This window comes from Callorhinus ursinus, unplaced genomic scaffold (genome assembly GCF_003265705.2).
Source record: "Callorhinus ursinus isolate GAN/ISIS: 27379988/994484 unplaced genomic scaffold, GSC_fseal_2.0 scaffold38, whole genome shotgun sequence".
In the NCBI taxonomy this organism is placed as follows: Eukaryota; Metazoa; Chordata; class Mammalia; order Carnivora; family Otariidae; genus Callorhinus; species Callorhinus ursinus.
In genome coordinates this window covers 15,139,131-15,156,241 of record NW_027397100.1, presented here as the reverse complement: position 1 = coordinate 15,156,241, position 17,111 = coordinate 15,139,131, and the positions used below count along the sequence as shown (strand labels likewise).

The window sequence follows — 17,111 nt, the reverse complement described above, 5'->3', positions numbered from 1 at the left end:
TCCCACCCATCGTGCCCCGGTCACTCAGGCACAGTCGGGCCAGCCCCTGGAGGAGGAACCATAGGATCACAGTGCTCCCCGCACTTGTCAGGAAGGCCACCAGGGACTCCATGCCTCCTGGCATGGCTTGGGGGGCCCAGAGGGGCGATGTGTTATCACATTTATCACATTTGGGCCCGAGGTGGCTGAGCTGCAGGGCCAGACAGACCCTGGCTTCTAGTCCCAGGCAGCCTGGCTTCCCTGGCAGCCTCCTCCCTTCCCTTCTTGTTTTTGGGAGGTTACACTGAGGGGGTGGTGCCTGCAGGAGGACAGCCTGGCAGAGGCAGGACTCAGGTCGGAGGACCGGCCTCACTCTTCTGAGCCAGCTTGGGCCAGGGTTGCTACGGAGCCTGGAAACTCCAGGTGGAGTCCCAGGCCTCTGTACGGGGAGGCAGGCAACATGCCCGGTTTGCCTTGGAGCCGAGTGTGGCCTCAGTACAATGAGGGCTTTGTCTCAGCTGTCCCTGCTCCTACCTCGCTTGACAACCCCACACCTCCCCCCTCTTGTGCTCCCTTTTCCTTCCTCCCTGGCCTGGGGGGTGGTGGTAGGGGGACAGGGGATAGCGTTTGTACCTGGATGGACCCAATGGTCTCCTGGGAAGCCAGACTGGCCATTCCTCCGGGACAGAGACTAGAGTGGCATTTCCCGTGCTGGGATGGAACTTTGTAGGCAGGGGTCCCTCATGGGAGGGCAGAAGCCACCCAGGCCCAAAGGGAGCCACCTCTCCAGGATCCTACTCAGAAGGCCGCACGTGCTCTCTCCAGTCCTTCCTCCACTTCTGGGCCCCAGGGAGGAGGCAGGTTGCCATGGCATATGTCGCCAGGCCGCCTGCCTGCTCCCCTGGATCCCGCAGCCCTGTGCCCAGGCCGCCAGAGGCTGCTGCTTGGAAGGGAAAGGAAGGTGTACCTTGGGGAGCTGGGCTCAGAGTCTCTTATCACCTCAACACCAGAGTAAAGCCAGCCCCTTCCTCCAGCCTCCCTCCACTTCCCCATCCTGCCCGCACCATGACAACGCTGCTGCACGCCCCCTTTGATCAGCCCCTCACACGCGCAGCAGGTTCCCGAAGGCCTACAGTGGGGGTCCAGGGGATACAGCGGGATCCGGGGAACAGGAGACAGAAGGATGCAGAAATAGAGTCAAACAGATCTGGGCTCAAATCCCAGCTCTGTCACCCTCCAGGTGCATGCCTTGGGCAGGTCACGCCACTTCTCTGCATCTCAGCTTACTCATCTATGACAGAATGCACCTCGTGGGCTACTGTGGCAGGATAATGCATATCTGGGGCTCAGCCCAGCACACAACAAAACACACACTCAAAAGCGGGAATCGCCAGTATCTTGGAAGTAGATCATTGCAACACGATGTGAGCTTCAAAACAGAAACACATTCAAGGCATCATGTGACCTCTCAGGGGTCAGAGAAAGCTTCTCCAAAAAGAAATTTACAGTGGGTCTTGAAGGATGAATAGGAGTTCGTCAGTCAGAGAAAGCAAGTGGGAAGGAAGGAGAAGCTGGGCAAAGGCAGTGAGTAGTTCAACGGCATGACAGCTGAAGAAACCAGGGTGCCTGGTGCGATCAGAGGCACGGTGGAGGTGAGGCTGCAGGACGAGGCAGCACCAAGCCACACAGCGCCACCTAAGGCAGGATCCTGTTGTCCTGTGGGCAACAAGAAGCCAGGAAGGGCCTTGGAAGGGGGGGGGGGCGGGGAACATGATCAGACTTGTAGTTCAGAAAGCCCCTGGGTAGGGGGCCTTTGTGGAGTGTGGCTGGGCAGAGTACGGGCAGGGAGACCAGGTAGGTTATGGAGACCTCCCAGGTGAGACACGAGAAGAGTCTGGGTCAGGGCAGCAGCAGAAGCAGCGGAAGCCATGGAACCTCCAGATGCAACAGGGGCCCCCGATTATATAAAAATTGGGCACAATGCTTGATTCTGGCATTCAAGGCCCGCTCCTCTATACCCCTGCCCCCGTGCTCTCAGCGGCCCCCCAGAAACGCCCCGTCAGTCACTCCCGCAGCTCCACACGGGCTGTCGGTCCAGCCTGCAGCCCGCTCCCTGCCCTGTCCTCATGCACACATCACACGCCTTCTGCAAGCCTCTGCCCCACGTGTCTTCTCCCCTGGACTTTTCCCATCACTCACGGTCGTGACCACTCAGCATGCCATGCCTTGGTTCGAATCTCAGGGAACACCACCCTCTGGGAGAGTTCATAAAAATAAACACAATCAACACACAACTGTTACTGACACAATGGTCTAAGCAGGCACGTCTGGGAGGCCAGGAGTTGGATTAGATGGTCTCTAGGACACTTCTGGATCCAACCTTCTCTGATTCTGGGCTGTTAATGAAATGATGGACTTCCAACGAATGCTTTCTTCTCCTTCCATTACTAGGGCTCCTGGGTTTCAGCTTCCCCCCCTGCAACATGAGAAAGCTGAATTCTTCAAAGACTCAGTGGCCTTTTACTCAATCAGCATGTCATGGGGGAGAAACCAGGCACTTGCGTTAATCTAATATTCTAGCTAAGTGAAAGTCCCCGTATGTACTAGAAATGATTTTTTTGCAAAGACTCGGCCATCAGTAAAAGAAGAAAACTATCCTGAAATCCAAGGGAACAGAACAATCTGTGTCTCATGACTCAAGCCTCTGACAGCTGTGGAAAGCAGAGCCTTGCGATCCACAGAACAGAACTTGGGGGGGGGGGGGCCCCTCTCTCCCAAGGCAACATGAGAAGGCAGAACATTCCTCCCGGCAAACAGCAGCGCGCCTGGTGCCCCTCGAATGTCAAAGCTGGGAGAAGCAGGAGGTGGAAGGCTGGCCTGGGTCAGTGCCAGGAGCCGTGCTCTGTGTCTCAGAGGATTAGTGCTCCTGGGGCTCTCCACAGCCGAGGAGCTCAGTAAACCCTCCACTGGCTTTGTGACCTCGCCGGCCCCCACGGTTGGCCGCACCCTCAGAGAAACGGAGGACCTTTCTTCCCGAACTTGGGAAGGGGGCGGCGGTGGCACTTCTCCAGCTCGCTGTCTGTGCCCTGCACAAGGTGCCCTCGGCGCTGGACCAGGAGCTGGGAGCAGGACAGACAGCCGCCGGGGGGCTGACCGAGGCCAGCTGGACCCGGCTGAGGGCTGCGAAGGCCACTCCACAGGAGGCCTTCAGGGATTAGACTCGGATTCCCGACCTTGGAGAGCATGGAGCCCCAAGCCCTGGGGGCTGCAAACCACCCAGAGAATTTGCCTCTGGGGCTGTGGGGGTGGGTGAGGGGGATGGGCTCAGGGCTCCGGCTCAGGGCTCCTTCCCCTCTTTGCCTGCAGGAACCCCCTCCCGCATCCGTTCCACACAGGCGAGATCTGCAGTCAGATTGCTGCTCTAGCTAAAAAGGTTTTGCAGCTAAAATCTATGTACTGTGTATTTTCCACAGTGGGCCACTTCACATCTAGAAGGATGGCTATTATCAAAAAGACGGACAATAACCAGTGTGGGGGCGGGAGGGGAGAAGCTGGAGCTCTCATGCCCTGCTGGTAGGAAGGCGGGGCGGCCTAGGGAAACAGTGGCAGTTCCCCAAAATGTTAGCCGTAGAGTTACCGCATGGCCAAGCAATTTCCCTGGTAGGTAGATACCCCGAAGAACAGAAAACAGGAGCTCACACAAAAACTTGTTTAGGAATAGCAGCACTCTTCACGGTAGCCGAAAGGAGAAGATCAACCCAGGAGTCCGCCAGCGTCCAGGGAATGGATGAACCAAATGTGGTACGTACAGCGGATGGGGTATCAGTCCTAAAAATGCCCGAAGGAGGGACACCTGCCACAACATGGGTGACCGTGAAATATGCCAAATGAAAGAAGCTAGACACAAAAGACCACACATTGTCTGATTCCATTTATATGAAAGGTCCCTAACAGGCAAATCGGTGGAGACCCAAAGTGGATCAGTGGTTGTCAAGGGCTGGGAGAAGGAGGAAGAGGGCATGGTGGCTAGCGGGAATCTCTTTTGGGGAAGAGGAAAATGTCCTGGAATTAGATAGCGGTGATGGATCACAACTCTGTGAATATATTAAACCCCCCTGAATTGTACATTTTTTGGGGGGGGGCACTCCTTTTTTAATTAATTTAAATTAATTAATATATAGTGTATTAGTTTCAGAGGTAGAATTTAGTGATTAATCAGTTGCATATAACACCCAGTGCTCATTCCATCACGTGCCTCCTTAATGCCCAGCACCCAGTTACCCCATCCCCCCACCCACCTGCCCTCCAGCAGCCCTCGGTTTGTTTCCTAGAGTTAAGAGTCTCTTATGGTTTGTCTCCATCTCTGATTTCTTCTTGTTTCATTTTTTCCTCTCTTCCCCTATGATCCTCTGTTTTGTTTCTTAAATTCCTCATATCAGTGAGGTCATATGCTCATTGTCTTTCTCTGATTTACTTATTTCGCTTAGCACAATACCCTCTAGTTCCATCCACACTGTTGCAAATGACAAGATTTCATTTTTTGATGGCTGAGTAATATTCCATTGCCTGAACTGTACATTTTAAAAGGGTGGATTTTATGATGTATGAACTTTTATCATAATAAAAAACACATTTTTTAAACCTACATAATATATATATTTTAAATGAACAGTTGTAAAAGGACAGGCCTGGTCCAAAAAGGGGAAGGGAATTGCCTAGGGTGGCCCGGCCAGGTGCCACGGGGTGAGCACAAAAGAAGCAGCCCCTCCAACCCTCCGCCTGACTTCATGCAGCCGGCCCTGGGAGCTTTCCTGGCACTCCTGACTCTGGGTCAGCCCGGAGGAGACAGGAGATGGAGGATGCCCCTTTTGAAGTTCTGTGTCTCCACCAGCCCATCTGATCCTCGCCTGTCCCCTGTGCAGGGAGGCTGGGTGGACGCTGTTCCGTCTGACACGTGGGAAACCTGAAGCCACAGAGGTGGCAAGACTGCCCAAGGTCACACCTTGGACTTCCAGGCTGTTGGCACCCGCATTTCTACTGCATCAGAAGGTCTCATAATACAATGGAAGTGGGACACATAGCATTATGCTGCACAAGAGAGGAGAAATCTGCTTTCCCAGAAGATTCTAAGAGTGTGGTGGAAGAGAGGGGGTGATAGGGTGCTTCTACAAGGTAGGACACCACCAAAACAGGAGGTAAGCAGAGCAAGGACCAGCGTTAAAAAAGAAATTTCTCATGTGCCTCTCCCCTAGCCAGTGTCTCTCCCTGCACCCCCTGGTACCCAGGCAGAGGGCAGAGGAGAAGCCCTCACCATGAAGACCACCGTTCTCACCTCCTCAGCAGAAGCAGCATCCTGCCTCTTAGCCCAGGAGGGCTCAGTGAGCCCTCCTCCACTGAGAGACCCTCAGCATCTTCCGGCCACCTCGCCTGGTTCCTCTCGGTGACCTTGAGTCTCAGCCACCGTGCATTTGGTGGGAGTCACCCTTCTGACCCCACCTATCTCTTCAGGCAAGGGAGCGGACTGAGGGATGGCTGGGGAAGTCCTGGGCCATCGGAGGACTGAGTGTTTCCAGCTATTTCTGTCATGGCCTCCCTCCTGAAGGGGGATCTCTCTTTGCCCTTCTACAGAGAGAGTCTTTGCTTTACCACCACCTCGGGCTCATCAGAGCAGGCCCAGAAATGACTCTGAAATTCCTAGCACCTTCTCCCAGGCCAGCTGCCCCGGGGTGGCCTCCTATATTGGAAGGGGGCGGCAGGGAACAATGGCTTCCATCCCGCGCCCCCCCCCCCACCAGCTGCTCCAGTGCTGCCTGTCTATAGACACCCACGGGGAGGTAGGGGAGCCGGGGGGCTCTGGTGCTGGCCCCAGCTCAGTGGCTTCCTGGCAAGTGACTCTGGCAGATGGAGGTCCTCAGCGACCTTGGCCGCAGCATATGCTCTCCTGGGCTTCCTGGCTGATAGAGCTGTCAAACCTGAGCCTGGCTCCTCTCCCTACCCTCTCCTCCCGAACTTCCAGCTCTAAAGCATCAGAGGAAGGGGAAGATGGCGGGGCCTCCACGTCTAGGGACTCCCCCATTGGTCCAGGTCTCCGCCTGGCCCCCTTCTCCACTCCCACATTTACCCCCAAGTACCAACAGGGCGAACACGCTCTCAGAAGTCCAGAATGGAAGGGATCCTGGGTAGACTTTGTCATGACCTATCATCGTACAGCGAGAAAACAAAACCCAGAGAGGAGCCTGAGATCTGTCTGAGGTTTGTGTCCAGCACCAGGCTGGGAGCCCCACTCCTGACGCCAGTGACGAGCCCCCACCCCTTGCCCTCATTTGAATCCAGGCAGAAGTTCTATGAAGTAAGAACAAAAGGTAGCTTTTTGGATAAAAAAAATCATGGAAGAGAGGCCTAGAGGTAAGACAATGTATGTCCCACCCACTTTAGGGCAGTTCATGATGGCACATGATAAAGCATACACTGAAACCGGGGAGGGCAGAGGGGGTGCCACAGCATGATGACGACGCACCGTGGATGAGGTTCAGACGCAGCTCTGAGCTTCCTGGCCACCAATGCAAAACAAGAAATTATGCCCAGTCTTCTTGTTCTCGTGGTTATGGGAGAGCAAGAAGCACACCAGTTCTCCAGGAGACATAAGGATCTTAAAGTGAATGCCACAAGAGACACTTCGGCATGGGATTTGCGGTGGGGAAGGACTGCCCCCCGGGAACCTGCAAGTTCAAGGAGAGACAGTGCCCTCAGAGCCTACCCGGGGTGCCCTGTGTGTGCTGTGCTCCGCCTATGGGAGGCTGCAGGACACATAAACACGTGGGACACAAGAATCGAAGGGATGTGAGCCTCTCATCCCCTCTGCCTGGGACCACAGCCCCTTTCCATGGAGACAGCCCCTTCCCAATCCGAGATCAGAGGGCTTCCATCTTCCCGGGACCCACATCACCTCCAGCTGCCTCTGGCTCGCCCTCCCTCCCTCCCTCCCTCTCTCTGGGCATTGCCTCACAATCTAGTCCAACTGCCACACTTTCTTAGCAGAAAACCGCAGACTTGCCAAAGGCCACGGTGTGAGCTGCGGGACGGGGACATGAGACTGAAGGTGGGTCAGCTGATTCCCATCCCACCAACCATCCTGGGCACGCCGCTCGTGTTGGGAGCCAAGTCTCATCCAGATCCTTGAAGCTCCCGGGGGCTGCATGCGGGGATAATAGTCCTGCTTGCCCAACCGTTCCTGTTTGAGCCCAGGAGCCATGGCCCCCTGCACCCCCTTGTCAGCACGCTTCATCTCTCCTCCCAGGGCCCCTTTCCTTCCCAGCTGCCGGCTTCCCTGCCATCCTCAGCAGCTGATCACTGTCTGGCTCATTTCCAGCGGGCATTTCCCGTGTCAGGCCCTATTCTTTCACCTTCGCTAAGGTCTGGAGCCTTTGGTGGGGCCCGGTATGGCTCACACTTGCTATAGGAGGGTGGGTAACTATAAACCCTTCTCTCAAGAAGTCTTCCCTCTCTGGAGGGGCTGCCCCACCCCTTCATTTACCAAAAATGAGCATTTAAAAATGCTTTAAAAGGGAGATTCTGCAAACATCTATGTTCTATTTTGAAAGTCCTCTGAATGAGGTTAAGAGACTTAATAATCTAAAAGAAAGGAACCATGGTTTTGGCCTCAAATATAGCTGGATTTGAATTCCAAACTCCACCACCCATTATCTCTATGACAGTGGGACTTGACTTCTCTGAGCCTTTGTCTCTTTATCTGTAAAATGGGGCTACTTCTAGTTGTTGCGCATGAGCACTGTCATGGTTAGCGAGAAGGTCACTAAATGCCTAGCAGGAGCCAGTTTACGGAGAGCATTTCACAAACAGTAGTAACTGTTTATTAACCTAAATCTAGTCTTCTTTTAATGTTATTCATATATATTACATCTTTACCCCAGTCCAGAGTCTAATCTGAAATATCATAATAGCTTGTATCTCAGGGGCTCCTGACTACAGAATCATTTATACACACTTAGGTCCAGGGGCGAAAAGAAAGAAAAAGTCACAAACCAATCATTGTCTACCAAATGGCAGAATTTCAGGACATTGCCACTTCGATCTAACAGAAGGTCTTAAAAATGAACGTGTCCACAATTCACAGTGGTGATGGGTATTAAGGAGGGCACGTACTGCACGGAGCACTGGGTGTTATACGCAAACAATGAATCATGGAACACTACATCAAAAACTAATGATGTAATGTATGGTGATTAACATAACATAATAAGATAAAATTAAAAAAAAAATGAATGTGTCCAAAATACAAAGTGCTGCTCTGGATGTGAGGCCTCCCTGCTCCGTCTCTGGCCCAAGCCACCAGCTCCCTCCAGGTGATGCATCAGCCTCAGCCTTACAAGCTCCGCAGAGTAGCCAGAGGGATCCTTTTAGAGTATGAATCTGGTCATGTCGCTCCTCTGCCCAAAACCTTTCCCAATGGTCCCTTGTTGGAATGCATGCCAAAGTCCTTACACTGGCTGATGTTGAGCCCTGCATCCTGTCCCCCCTCCTTCTCCCTCTGACCTCACCTCCTGCTCCCCTCATGCATGCTGCTCCAGCCGCACTCCCACTCAGGGCCTTTGCACAGGCTGTTCCCTCTGCCTGGAATGTTCTCTCCCATCTCTGCCCCGTGTATTCTCTCCTTCCCTGCGGGTCTTTACTCCAAGGCCACCTCGGTGAACCTGCCTCAACCACTTTGTTTAAAATACAACCCTCCCTCCCCAGCACTCCTTCTTTCTGCTCGTGCATTTTCTCCACAGCCCTCAGCAACAGATATTTCTGCGTTCACTTTGTTTCTAGGATACAAGTTCCAGGAAGGTAAGGATGTCTGTGCATTTCGTTCTTTATCTAATTCTCAGCACCTAGACCAGTGCCTGGCACATCACAGGCCCTCAATAAATATTTGCTGAATAAGTGGGTGTGTATGCACTTGGGTTGATGTCACCACCCACGTACGTGCAGGCTTCTTAGCAAATCGAAATGGGGCAAAAAAACAAAACAAAACAAAAACCCTCTATGGCACTTGGTTAATATTATTACAGTCTTTTGTACACATGGTGTCTTATCTGGGGGCTTGTTTCTCCTGCTAGACCATGAACCAGAGGTCATGTGAATCATCAGGATGTGGCAGGGACTGGAACACAAAACCTTTAATAACCACACCTGAGGGAAAAGGACAAAAGCAGTCACTTAGCACCTCACCAGGCCCCTGGGAGTCCTGCGGGCTCCACATCTATGCTCTCAATTCACACTTACGTCCCCCCATAGGCTAGGGAGTGTCCTCTCCATTTTACTACCAAGGAAGCTGGGGCTCGGGGAACCCACTGGTACGTACGGGGTGGCAGTGCCGGGGGGGCCCAGGACCGGTGCAGCTGTCCCTCCAAATTACATCTCCACACCGGAAAGTCCAAGTAGTTATGCCGACAACTCCTAATCCTGGTAGCAGCCCCCAGAGAAAGATGAAGGAGACACAATTAGAGTGGATGGAGCCTCATTATCCGTGGATTCTGTATTTGCGAATTCACCTACTCACTAAAAATGATCTGTATCTTCCAAACCAACACCCATGGTTCCTGCACGGACATGCACAGTGGGGTGAAGAATGGGAGCTCCTGATGTGCACGCTCCCAGCTGGGGGTAAAGGCAACCTCATTTCACTTCTTATAGTGCTAAGAGGTCCTTTCTGCAGCCTATTTAGTGCCACATTTTTAAAACATTTTTGTGCTTCTTGTTGGTGATTTTGCCGTGTAAAACGACCCGCAGTGTAGCGTGGAGGTTAGTGTTCCCATGCACAAGAAGCGGTGATGTGCCTTCCAGAGAAAATCCGTGTGTCAGGTGACATGTGCAGTAGGAATTACAGTGCTGTCCGTGTGAGTTCCATGTGAATGACATCAACAAGTTATATTAAAGAAGGTGTCTTTAGACAGAAACACCCTAAAACAAGGCGACGCACTGGCCCGTTGATGGGAACGGTGTGACTGGGGGCTCGCAGGAACCCAGCCCCGTGTTCTCCCTCAGGAGCTTTGGTCACTAATTCCAGGTCTGCAGCCGCTTCACAGAACATACCAGTGCAAAGAACAAGCATCGCCTATACTAAGTCCAGCTCTCCAGGACACAGATCTGCACACACAGCGTGCATACGTACTCCCACTCCACATGTGCTAGGCTCCAGGTACCAAACACCACCGTTAGCACCAGCACCTGCCAGGTCCCCTCCGAGGGGTGTAATGACCACATGCAGGAGCTCAGGGGATCGAGGCAGACACTTCTGGATTCAACTTCCAGCACAGCTGGGGTTGTATGCCTTCAGGCGGGTCACACTCAGGGCCAACTTCCTTGTGGGCGTTTGAGGTTCATCATGGTCACAATGATAAAGCGAGGCTGTGCAGGACAACTGCCAAGCACCGTGCCCAGCACACAAGCCACAGCTGGGATTGAATTTCTGGCAGGCAGCAGGGCAGAGCCTTTTAAAGCCCATGCATTTGCCTAGGGCGTGTAAGGGGGCCCAGGGGAGCCACTTAGGGCCACCTCCTCCTTAGCAGACTGGCCTTCCTCCTCTGACAGGCCTGGGCCTCCTTCTGCCTAGCACCGTCTCCATTTGTAGACTAGGAGTCCAGGAACCAGATGGCCAAAGCCAGAAGGTGCCAGAGACAGGCGACTCCAGAGGTCCGAGATGGGGCCCACAGGCCATATCATCATGCCTGTAGACCACTTTCCCTCGGCCTGCATATGTACATATTTTCATCTGAGTCGACATTAATAAATTGCGACATTTTGTATTTTAAAAAAATCCAGATTTCTGGGGGCGCCTGGGTGGCTCAGTTGTCAAGCAGCTGCCTTCAGCTCAGGTCATGATCCCAGGGTCCTGGGATCGAGTCCCGCATTGGGCTCCTTGCTCAGTGGAGAGCCTGCTTCTCCCTCTGCCTGCTGCTCCCCCTGCTGGTGCTCTCACTCACTCTGCCTTGCCTATGCTCTCTCTCTCTAGCAAATAAATAAATAAAATCTTAAAAAAAAATCCAGATTTCTGGCTTGTCTTAAACACCCCAAAAGATCTTGCCTCTCTGCGTCTGCATTCCTGCATGGCACTGACCCCCTGAGGCTGGAAGGCGGCTCCTTTTTGCTAGTGTTCTTATGGGGCGCTCTTGCTCTCACACCTCGGCTATTTTGCTTGTTACTGCCTCGTGTTGGAGTTTGGAACCTCTGGTCTCGTCCAATCTCACTTTACAGGTAAGTGGGCGGTGGGGGGTGCTCACCCGAGGCCCCAGGTAAAGCAGTGGTGGAGCCGGGACTCAAACCCTAGACCTGCAGCTCTGCATCCCGGGCGCTGAGAGGCACAAGGAGGCTGGAAACCTGCAGAATGGGGACGTGGGCTGAGGGGGAGATCCTGTTGGGCAAAAGGCCCCTGGCGCCGGGCGGAGAGCTAAAGCGCACCTGCTCTGGTTGCAGTCAGCAGAACTCTTCTCCCCACCTGCTGGTGAGCTGACCTTCCCCACCCTGCAAGATAAACTCTTGCACAGGCTCTGCTGACACTGCTCTCAGGTGTCCCTCTCATCTGTGCTGCCCCACCCCCACTCCCTCCCACCTCCCCGGCCCCCCCCACAAGGTGAAGATCTTCATAATCATAAGGGGCCCCTGTGGGGGGTGGCATGCCAAGCAGGGGCTTTGTCCTGGGGCAAAACCTAGTTCTTAGCAGAGGATCGACTGCAAGCTTTAGCTTCCTCATCTGCAAAACGGGGTATCCGCTGGCAAGACTGAATTAGACAATGCATGTGAAGAGCCTGGCACCCCCCCCCCCAGTGAACACTAGTTTCTTTCCCTTATTTTATAAACCAAGGGCCTGGAGACAAGTGAATGATTCATTCCAAGAAGTTCAAGGAATTGAAAGGGACTCCCTTAGCTCCCACTGGATAATTTTAAAAGGTTAAATATAGTTATATTTGCGAAGGTATTTATTATATTTATAAAAGCAGTACACTTAAAAAAAAAAACCTACACTTTTGCTACTCAAAGATAAACCACTGATTAAATTCATTGCTGCTTCCTCTAGTTTTTTTCTAAGCACAGAAAAAAATGTTTTTGAGGGGAGGTGGGGAATTACTTTTACATAGTTATAACCATGGTATATATGCACCTTTATATCTTTTAAAAATTTAACATAGTTTAATAATTGCCTATGCCATGGCATATTCTTTATAAAAAATATGTTTTCTAAAGATTCTATTTTTTTAAAGTAACCTCCACACCCAACGTGGGGCTCGAACTTACAACCCTGAGATCAAGAGTCGGACACTCTATCGACTGAGCCAGCCGGGCGCCCCTATAAAAAGTATTTTATGGGCTGCATAATTTTCCATTTCATGGGTCCATCATGGTTAAGTTAACTTTCTCCCTTGTTGAATATTTAGCGTTTCTCACTATCAAAAAGAATGCTACCATACAGACCTTTGTGCATAATTGTTTTCCTGTATTTAGAACTACTGCCTCAGGATAGATCCCCAGGGGTGGGTTTATAGCATCAACGAATATGCTGCCAAACTGCTTTCCTAAAGGGTTGAGTTACCAGAAGATTCCCCCACCCATAACATATGCACATCAGCTGTGTTTCCCATTGGACGGAACCATTGGCACTTAGCTCTGCCTCTTAAAAGGCAAGAAGTTCAAGTTCAAACACAGAATTATCCGAGATGATCTTTCTGGGTTTCTTCAGCTTTGGGACAAGTGTCTTCACCTGCATGGGGCAAGCAGGGAAACTCCTGGAGACACCTAGCTCAAGAGTGGCCTAGCTCCAAGCAGGACTGAAAGCAAGTCCCCCGGAGTCTCTCCTCTCTCCTAATGATGGCACTCCTTCCCCGTGTGGCAAGTGGCTTCAGTCCGTATTCACCCAGCCTCTGCTGTGTGCGGAGTCTTCCCTAACAGTCCTGGGACTCACAGTTCTTGCCAGGGAAGGGCTGCGCACGGGAGGGAGAGAGTCCCTCTACAGAACTCACGAGGAGGTACCCAGAAGCGGGGCTCTGAAGGTTGGGTGCAGAGCTGCCCAGGGAGGAGCATTCCAGATACAGGGCGAGGTGAAGGCCAGCAGGAGGCGGAGGAGGAGGAGAGCTCCAGGGGTAGCTCGAGGCACAGGGGAGTGGAGAGGGAGGCTGGGCGCAGGGGGAGGGCTTTTGGAGCCTATGAGTTCTGAGCAGAGGAATGACAAGATTGGGTTTATCTTATAGAAGCTGATGCTGTCCCAGTTGTGCTGGGGATGGGCTGGAGAGGGATGGGGAGGGGCACCAGGAGACCCTAGAGGGGAGCAGAGGAGAGGGAGTGAGAGGAGCAAAGATGGCTTCAAGAGAAACTGAGGACGGAGGCTCCTGAGGGCCCAGAAGAGAGGGGCGATGGGGAATGAGGACAGGGGGAGCAATGTGGTGAAGCCCAGGCATCTGGGTAGGTTCAGGGTGGTGGACACCACTCACTGCCTGCCCAGTGTTTACTCTCCCCCTTAGTCACAGGACCCTAGTGTGGGTCAAGGGTGGTGATCGATACACCTGACCTGACCCACACAAGCCTGCAGAGCAGCCTCGGCAGTGCCGGCCTTGCGCTGTGAGCAGCGGCACCCCGCCTGGGTCCGCGAATGGGGCCACGTGTCCTTTAGCCTGCAAGGGCCCAGAGGAGTGGGCATCACGCCCCTGGCAGTTCAGGTCTCCCAGGGGCTGGGGACATGTTAGATTCCAAATCAATGCCTAGCAGACACCTGCTGACGGAAGCCAGGCAGCCAAACAGAATGATCCGGGAGTTCCTGAGAACCCCACCAGCTCAAACCAGGTACCAAGAAAGCGGCCCTGAGAGGGTTCCACCCTCCACCTCTCCTGGGACACAGCCTGGCAGGGCATCAGGAGCCAGGACACTCAGCTCTGCCAGTGACTGACTCACGAGCCTCAGGGCACAGCTCCCTTGACCTCCTGGTACCTCAGTCTCCCCATCTGTAAAATGGAGAGAACACCTTGATGGCACGGTTGTGCTAAGCCGGTGTCTGCCTTGTCATTCTGTTTCCCAACACCTCTGCTTCCCAGCCATCTCACTGAGCTCACCCTGTGGACTCATGCTTTTGCCAGTGCAGTGCCCTCTGCCCAGAAAGCCCTTCCAAGCTCTGCTCTTCCTCGTCTTCTAAGCTCAATTCAAGCACAGATGCCTGTGTGTAGCTTCACAGGAGACGGAGCTCACACTTCCTCCTGGGAGGCCCCTTGCACATGCTCCCTTCAGAGCACTTCTTACACCAACAGGACACAGGTTGTTTGCACACAGGCTCACCCGTGGACCACAATCTTCCATCTTTTGAGGGTTTCTAACCCGCTCCCCCGCCCCGGCATCTGGCGTAAGCAGCACGTGTGCTGCAGGCTAGTGGTCAGAGGGCTCTGGCAGAAGAGGCGATGAGCCTTCAAGCGGGCACCGCCCAGTCCAGAGCAAAGCAGGAAAGGTCGCCCAGCACTGCTCCACCCTGCACAGCCCCCACACCTGGCTCAGGGTGGAATCCAACAAACCTTCCTCAGTGAGTACAGAGCTCCTCCTCCTCCTCTGCCTCTCAAAGGTCTTTTGATGGCAACAGATAGCACCAACACATACTCCACGTCCTTGGAGCTGGATGGCCAGCTAGAGAGCTCCACTGGCCTCTCACTCATGAGCTGTGTCCCCCTTACAGACCAGGTGAGGGTGGCTCAGAAAGGTGACCTAACTCGCCTCAGGTCAAGGAACAAAAGGCATCAAGGACCCCACCATGGGCCCTCTTCCTCTCGAGATCAGAGGTCTGTGTGGGCTCTGAGATCCCATGGGATCTCAGGGACAGAGAAGCTGTTGAGATGTGTGACCTTTAAGAACCTCCAGGAGCTGTCCTTCTGTCTTCTACCTGTGGCAGAGAAGACATGAATCCAGAAGCAGGAGTCCCTCAGGAAGCCAGTCTCCCTCTAAGCCTTTCTCTCTCTCTCTCTCTCTCTCTCTCTCTCTCTCTCTCTCTCGTACCCGCATGTGCACGTGCACACTGAGTCTGTAACTCCCACTGGGCCCTCTAGGGCAAGACACACGTTAGGAGAAAATACTTGCAAAATACATATTTGACAAAGAACTTGCATCCAGAATGTATGAAGAACTCTTACAGCTCAATAAGAAGACCAACAACCAAATGATTAAATATTAAAAGTGGGCAAAATGTTTAAACAGAAATTTCAAAGAAGATATATGGATGGCAAATAAGCATACAAAGAGATGTTCAACATCATCATTACGAAAATGCCAATTAAAGCCATAAAGAGATACCACTGCACACCTGTTAGAACACGTAACATTGAAAAGACTGACCATACCAAGTGCTGGTGAGGATGTGGAGCAACTGGAACTTTCAGACACTGAAGATGGGGTTGTAGAATGGTACAGCCACTCTGGAAACCCTTGGGAGGTTTCTTAAAAAGCTAAATATAGGGCGCCTGGGTGGCTCAGTCAGTTAAGCGACTGCCTTCAGCTCAGGTCATGAGCCTGAGGTCCTGGGATCGAGTCCCGCATCGGGCTCCCTGCTCAGCAGGGAGTCTGCTTCTCCCTCTGACCCTCCCCCCTCTCATGTGCTCTCTCTCTGTCTCTCATTCTCTCTCTCAAATAAATAAATAAAATCTTTAAAAAAAAAAAGCTAAATATATATTTGCCAAATGATCCAGCCTTTCTACTTCACTCCTAGGTATTCACCCAAGAGAACAGGGAAGTGTCATCCATACAAAGGCTTACACACATGCTCACAGCAGCTTTATTTCTAATAGCAAAAAACTGGAAAAAAACCAACTGTCCATTAGCAGTTGACCATTAGTGATAAACTAATCATGCTTTTTCTTTATCCACACAATGGAATACTACTCAGCAATAAAAAGGAATATATTGATATATAAAACAACATGAATCCCAAAATAATTATGCTGAGTGAAAGAAGCCAGACCCCCCCCAAAAAAAACAAAAAAAGCACACACTGTATGATTCCATCTATATAAAATTCTAGAAAATGCACAGTCATGGACAGTGATAGAAAGCACATCAGAGGCTGCCTGGGGATGGGGGAGGTGTGAGAGGGAGGAATTACAAAGGGGCAAGAGGAAACTTTTGGGGATGATGGATTTGTTCGTTATCTTAACTGGGGTGATGATTTACACCATGTCAAAACTTACCAAACTGTACACTTTAAATGTGTGCAGCTTGTTGCCTGTTGACTACACTTCAATAAAACTGGGAGAGGGAGAAAGAGGAGAAGGGGAGGGGGAAAGAGAAGGAGAAGCAACCCCAGCAAGCAGGAGTCTTTCTCAGGAAGCCGGGCACACACACACACACGGACACAAACGGACACACAGACGCTGAGTATGAAATTACCACTTGGTCTCTAAGAGTCTCTCAATCCAGGATTCCAACTAAAAGGGGCACCAAGCTACTTGTCATTTGCTCATGACTTTTCCAGAGTCCCCTGCCCCATGTGCATGGCTCGAGCTGGGCCCTGGAGATGAAGCACGTGCAGGCCTGGCCCTGGGAAGTTCCTTCTGTCAGCCGTAGTGTGGCCACCCCAGAATCCGGCCTTGACCCTGAGCTGCATGCCTCAGACACCCCAGCCAGGTTCCCTTCACACCACGTCTGAGGTCCTTCTCTGCTCTAGGCTTCCTCCCCAAGCAGAGGCCAGCTTCCCCTCTGTGCGGGCCAGGCGGCAGGGCTGTATGTGGGGAGTGCGCTCGCGGCCGGACCTCAGCATGACCCGATCAGACAGCGGTAGACCCCGGCCGCAGGGCCTGCGTGACTTCCAAAGAATGGGACCTGTCCCCCATCTCACGCACTGAGGAGTGGCCAGAAGCCTCTCCTCACACCTGTCTCTCAAGGGTGGTTTCTGTGCCGGGCCTCCCAGGCTGCCAGCCAAGTCCCCTCTTCAGAGGCTGCTGACCCAGCTTCCAGAACGCCTGTGGTAGGGAGGCCTGGCCAGCGCCAGCTTCAAGAGGGGCAGCGAGGTGTCTGGAGGCCTCAGTCCGCGGAGACCTGATCCCGACAGTGCTGCTGAAAAGGGCACAGGGAGGGCCTTTGGAGCCATGGGCCCAGAAGCAGGAGATCACAAA

The 17,111-nt window shown here is 52.8% G+C and overlaps 1 protein-coding gene across 9 annotated transcripts in view; it reads right to left on the bottom strand.

The window, feature by feature from the left end:
- The window catches only part of SNPH (syntaphilin), a 35,688-nt gene that overhangs the window by 12,455 nt on the left and 6,122 nt on the right, over window positions 1-17,111 (bottom strand). For 3 of the 9 annotated variants that reach the window (XM_073880620.1, XM_073880627.1, XM_073880623.1), the window contains exon 3: window positions 2,285-2,455. The exons of 4 other annotated variants lie outside the window; for them this stretch is intronic. Coding sequence is in view for 1 of the 5 variants with exons in the window: in XM_073880618.1 (XP_073736719.1) it covers window positions 2,179-2,197 (19 nt within the window). In the remaining 4 variants the exon portion in view is untranslated. Of the gene's footprint in view, window positions 1-2,178; window positions 2,235-2,284; window positions 2,456-17,111 lie in introns of all 9 variants that reach the window. 2 more of the 9 variants (XM_073880622.1, XM_073880618.1) reach the window with 1 other exon arrangement.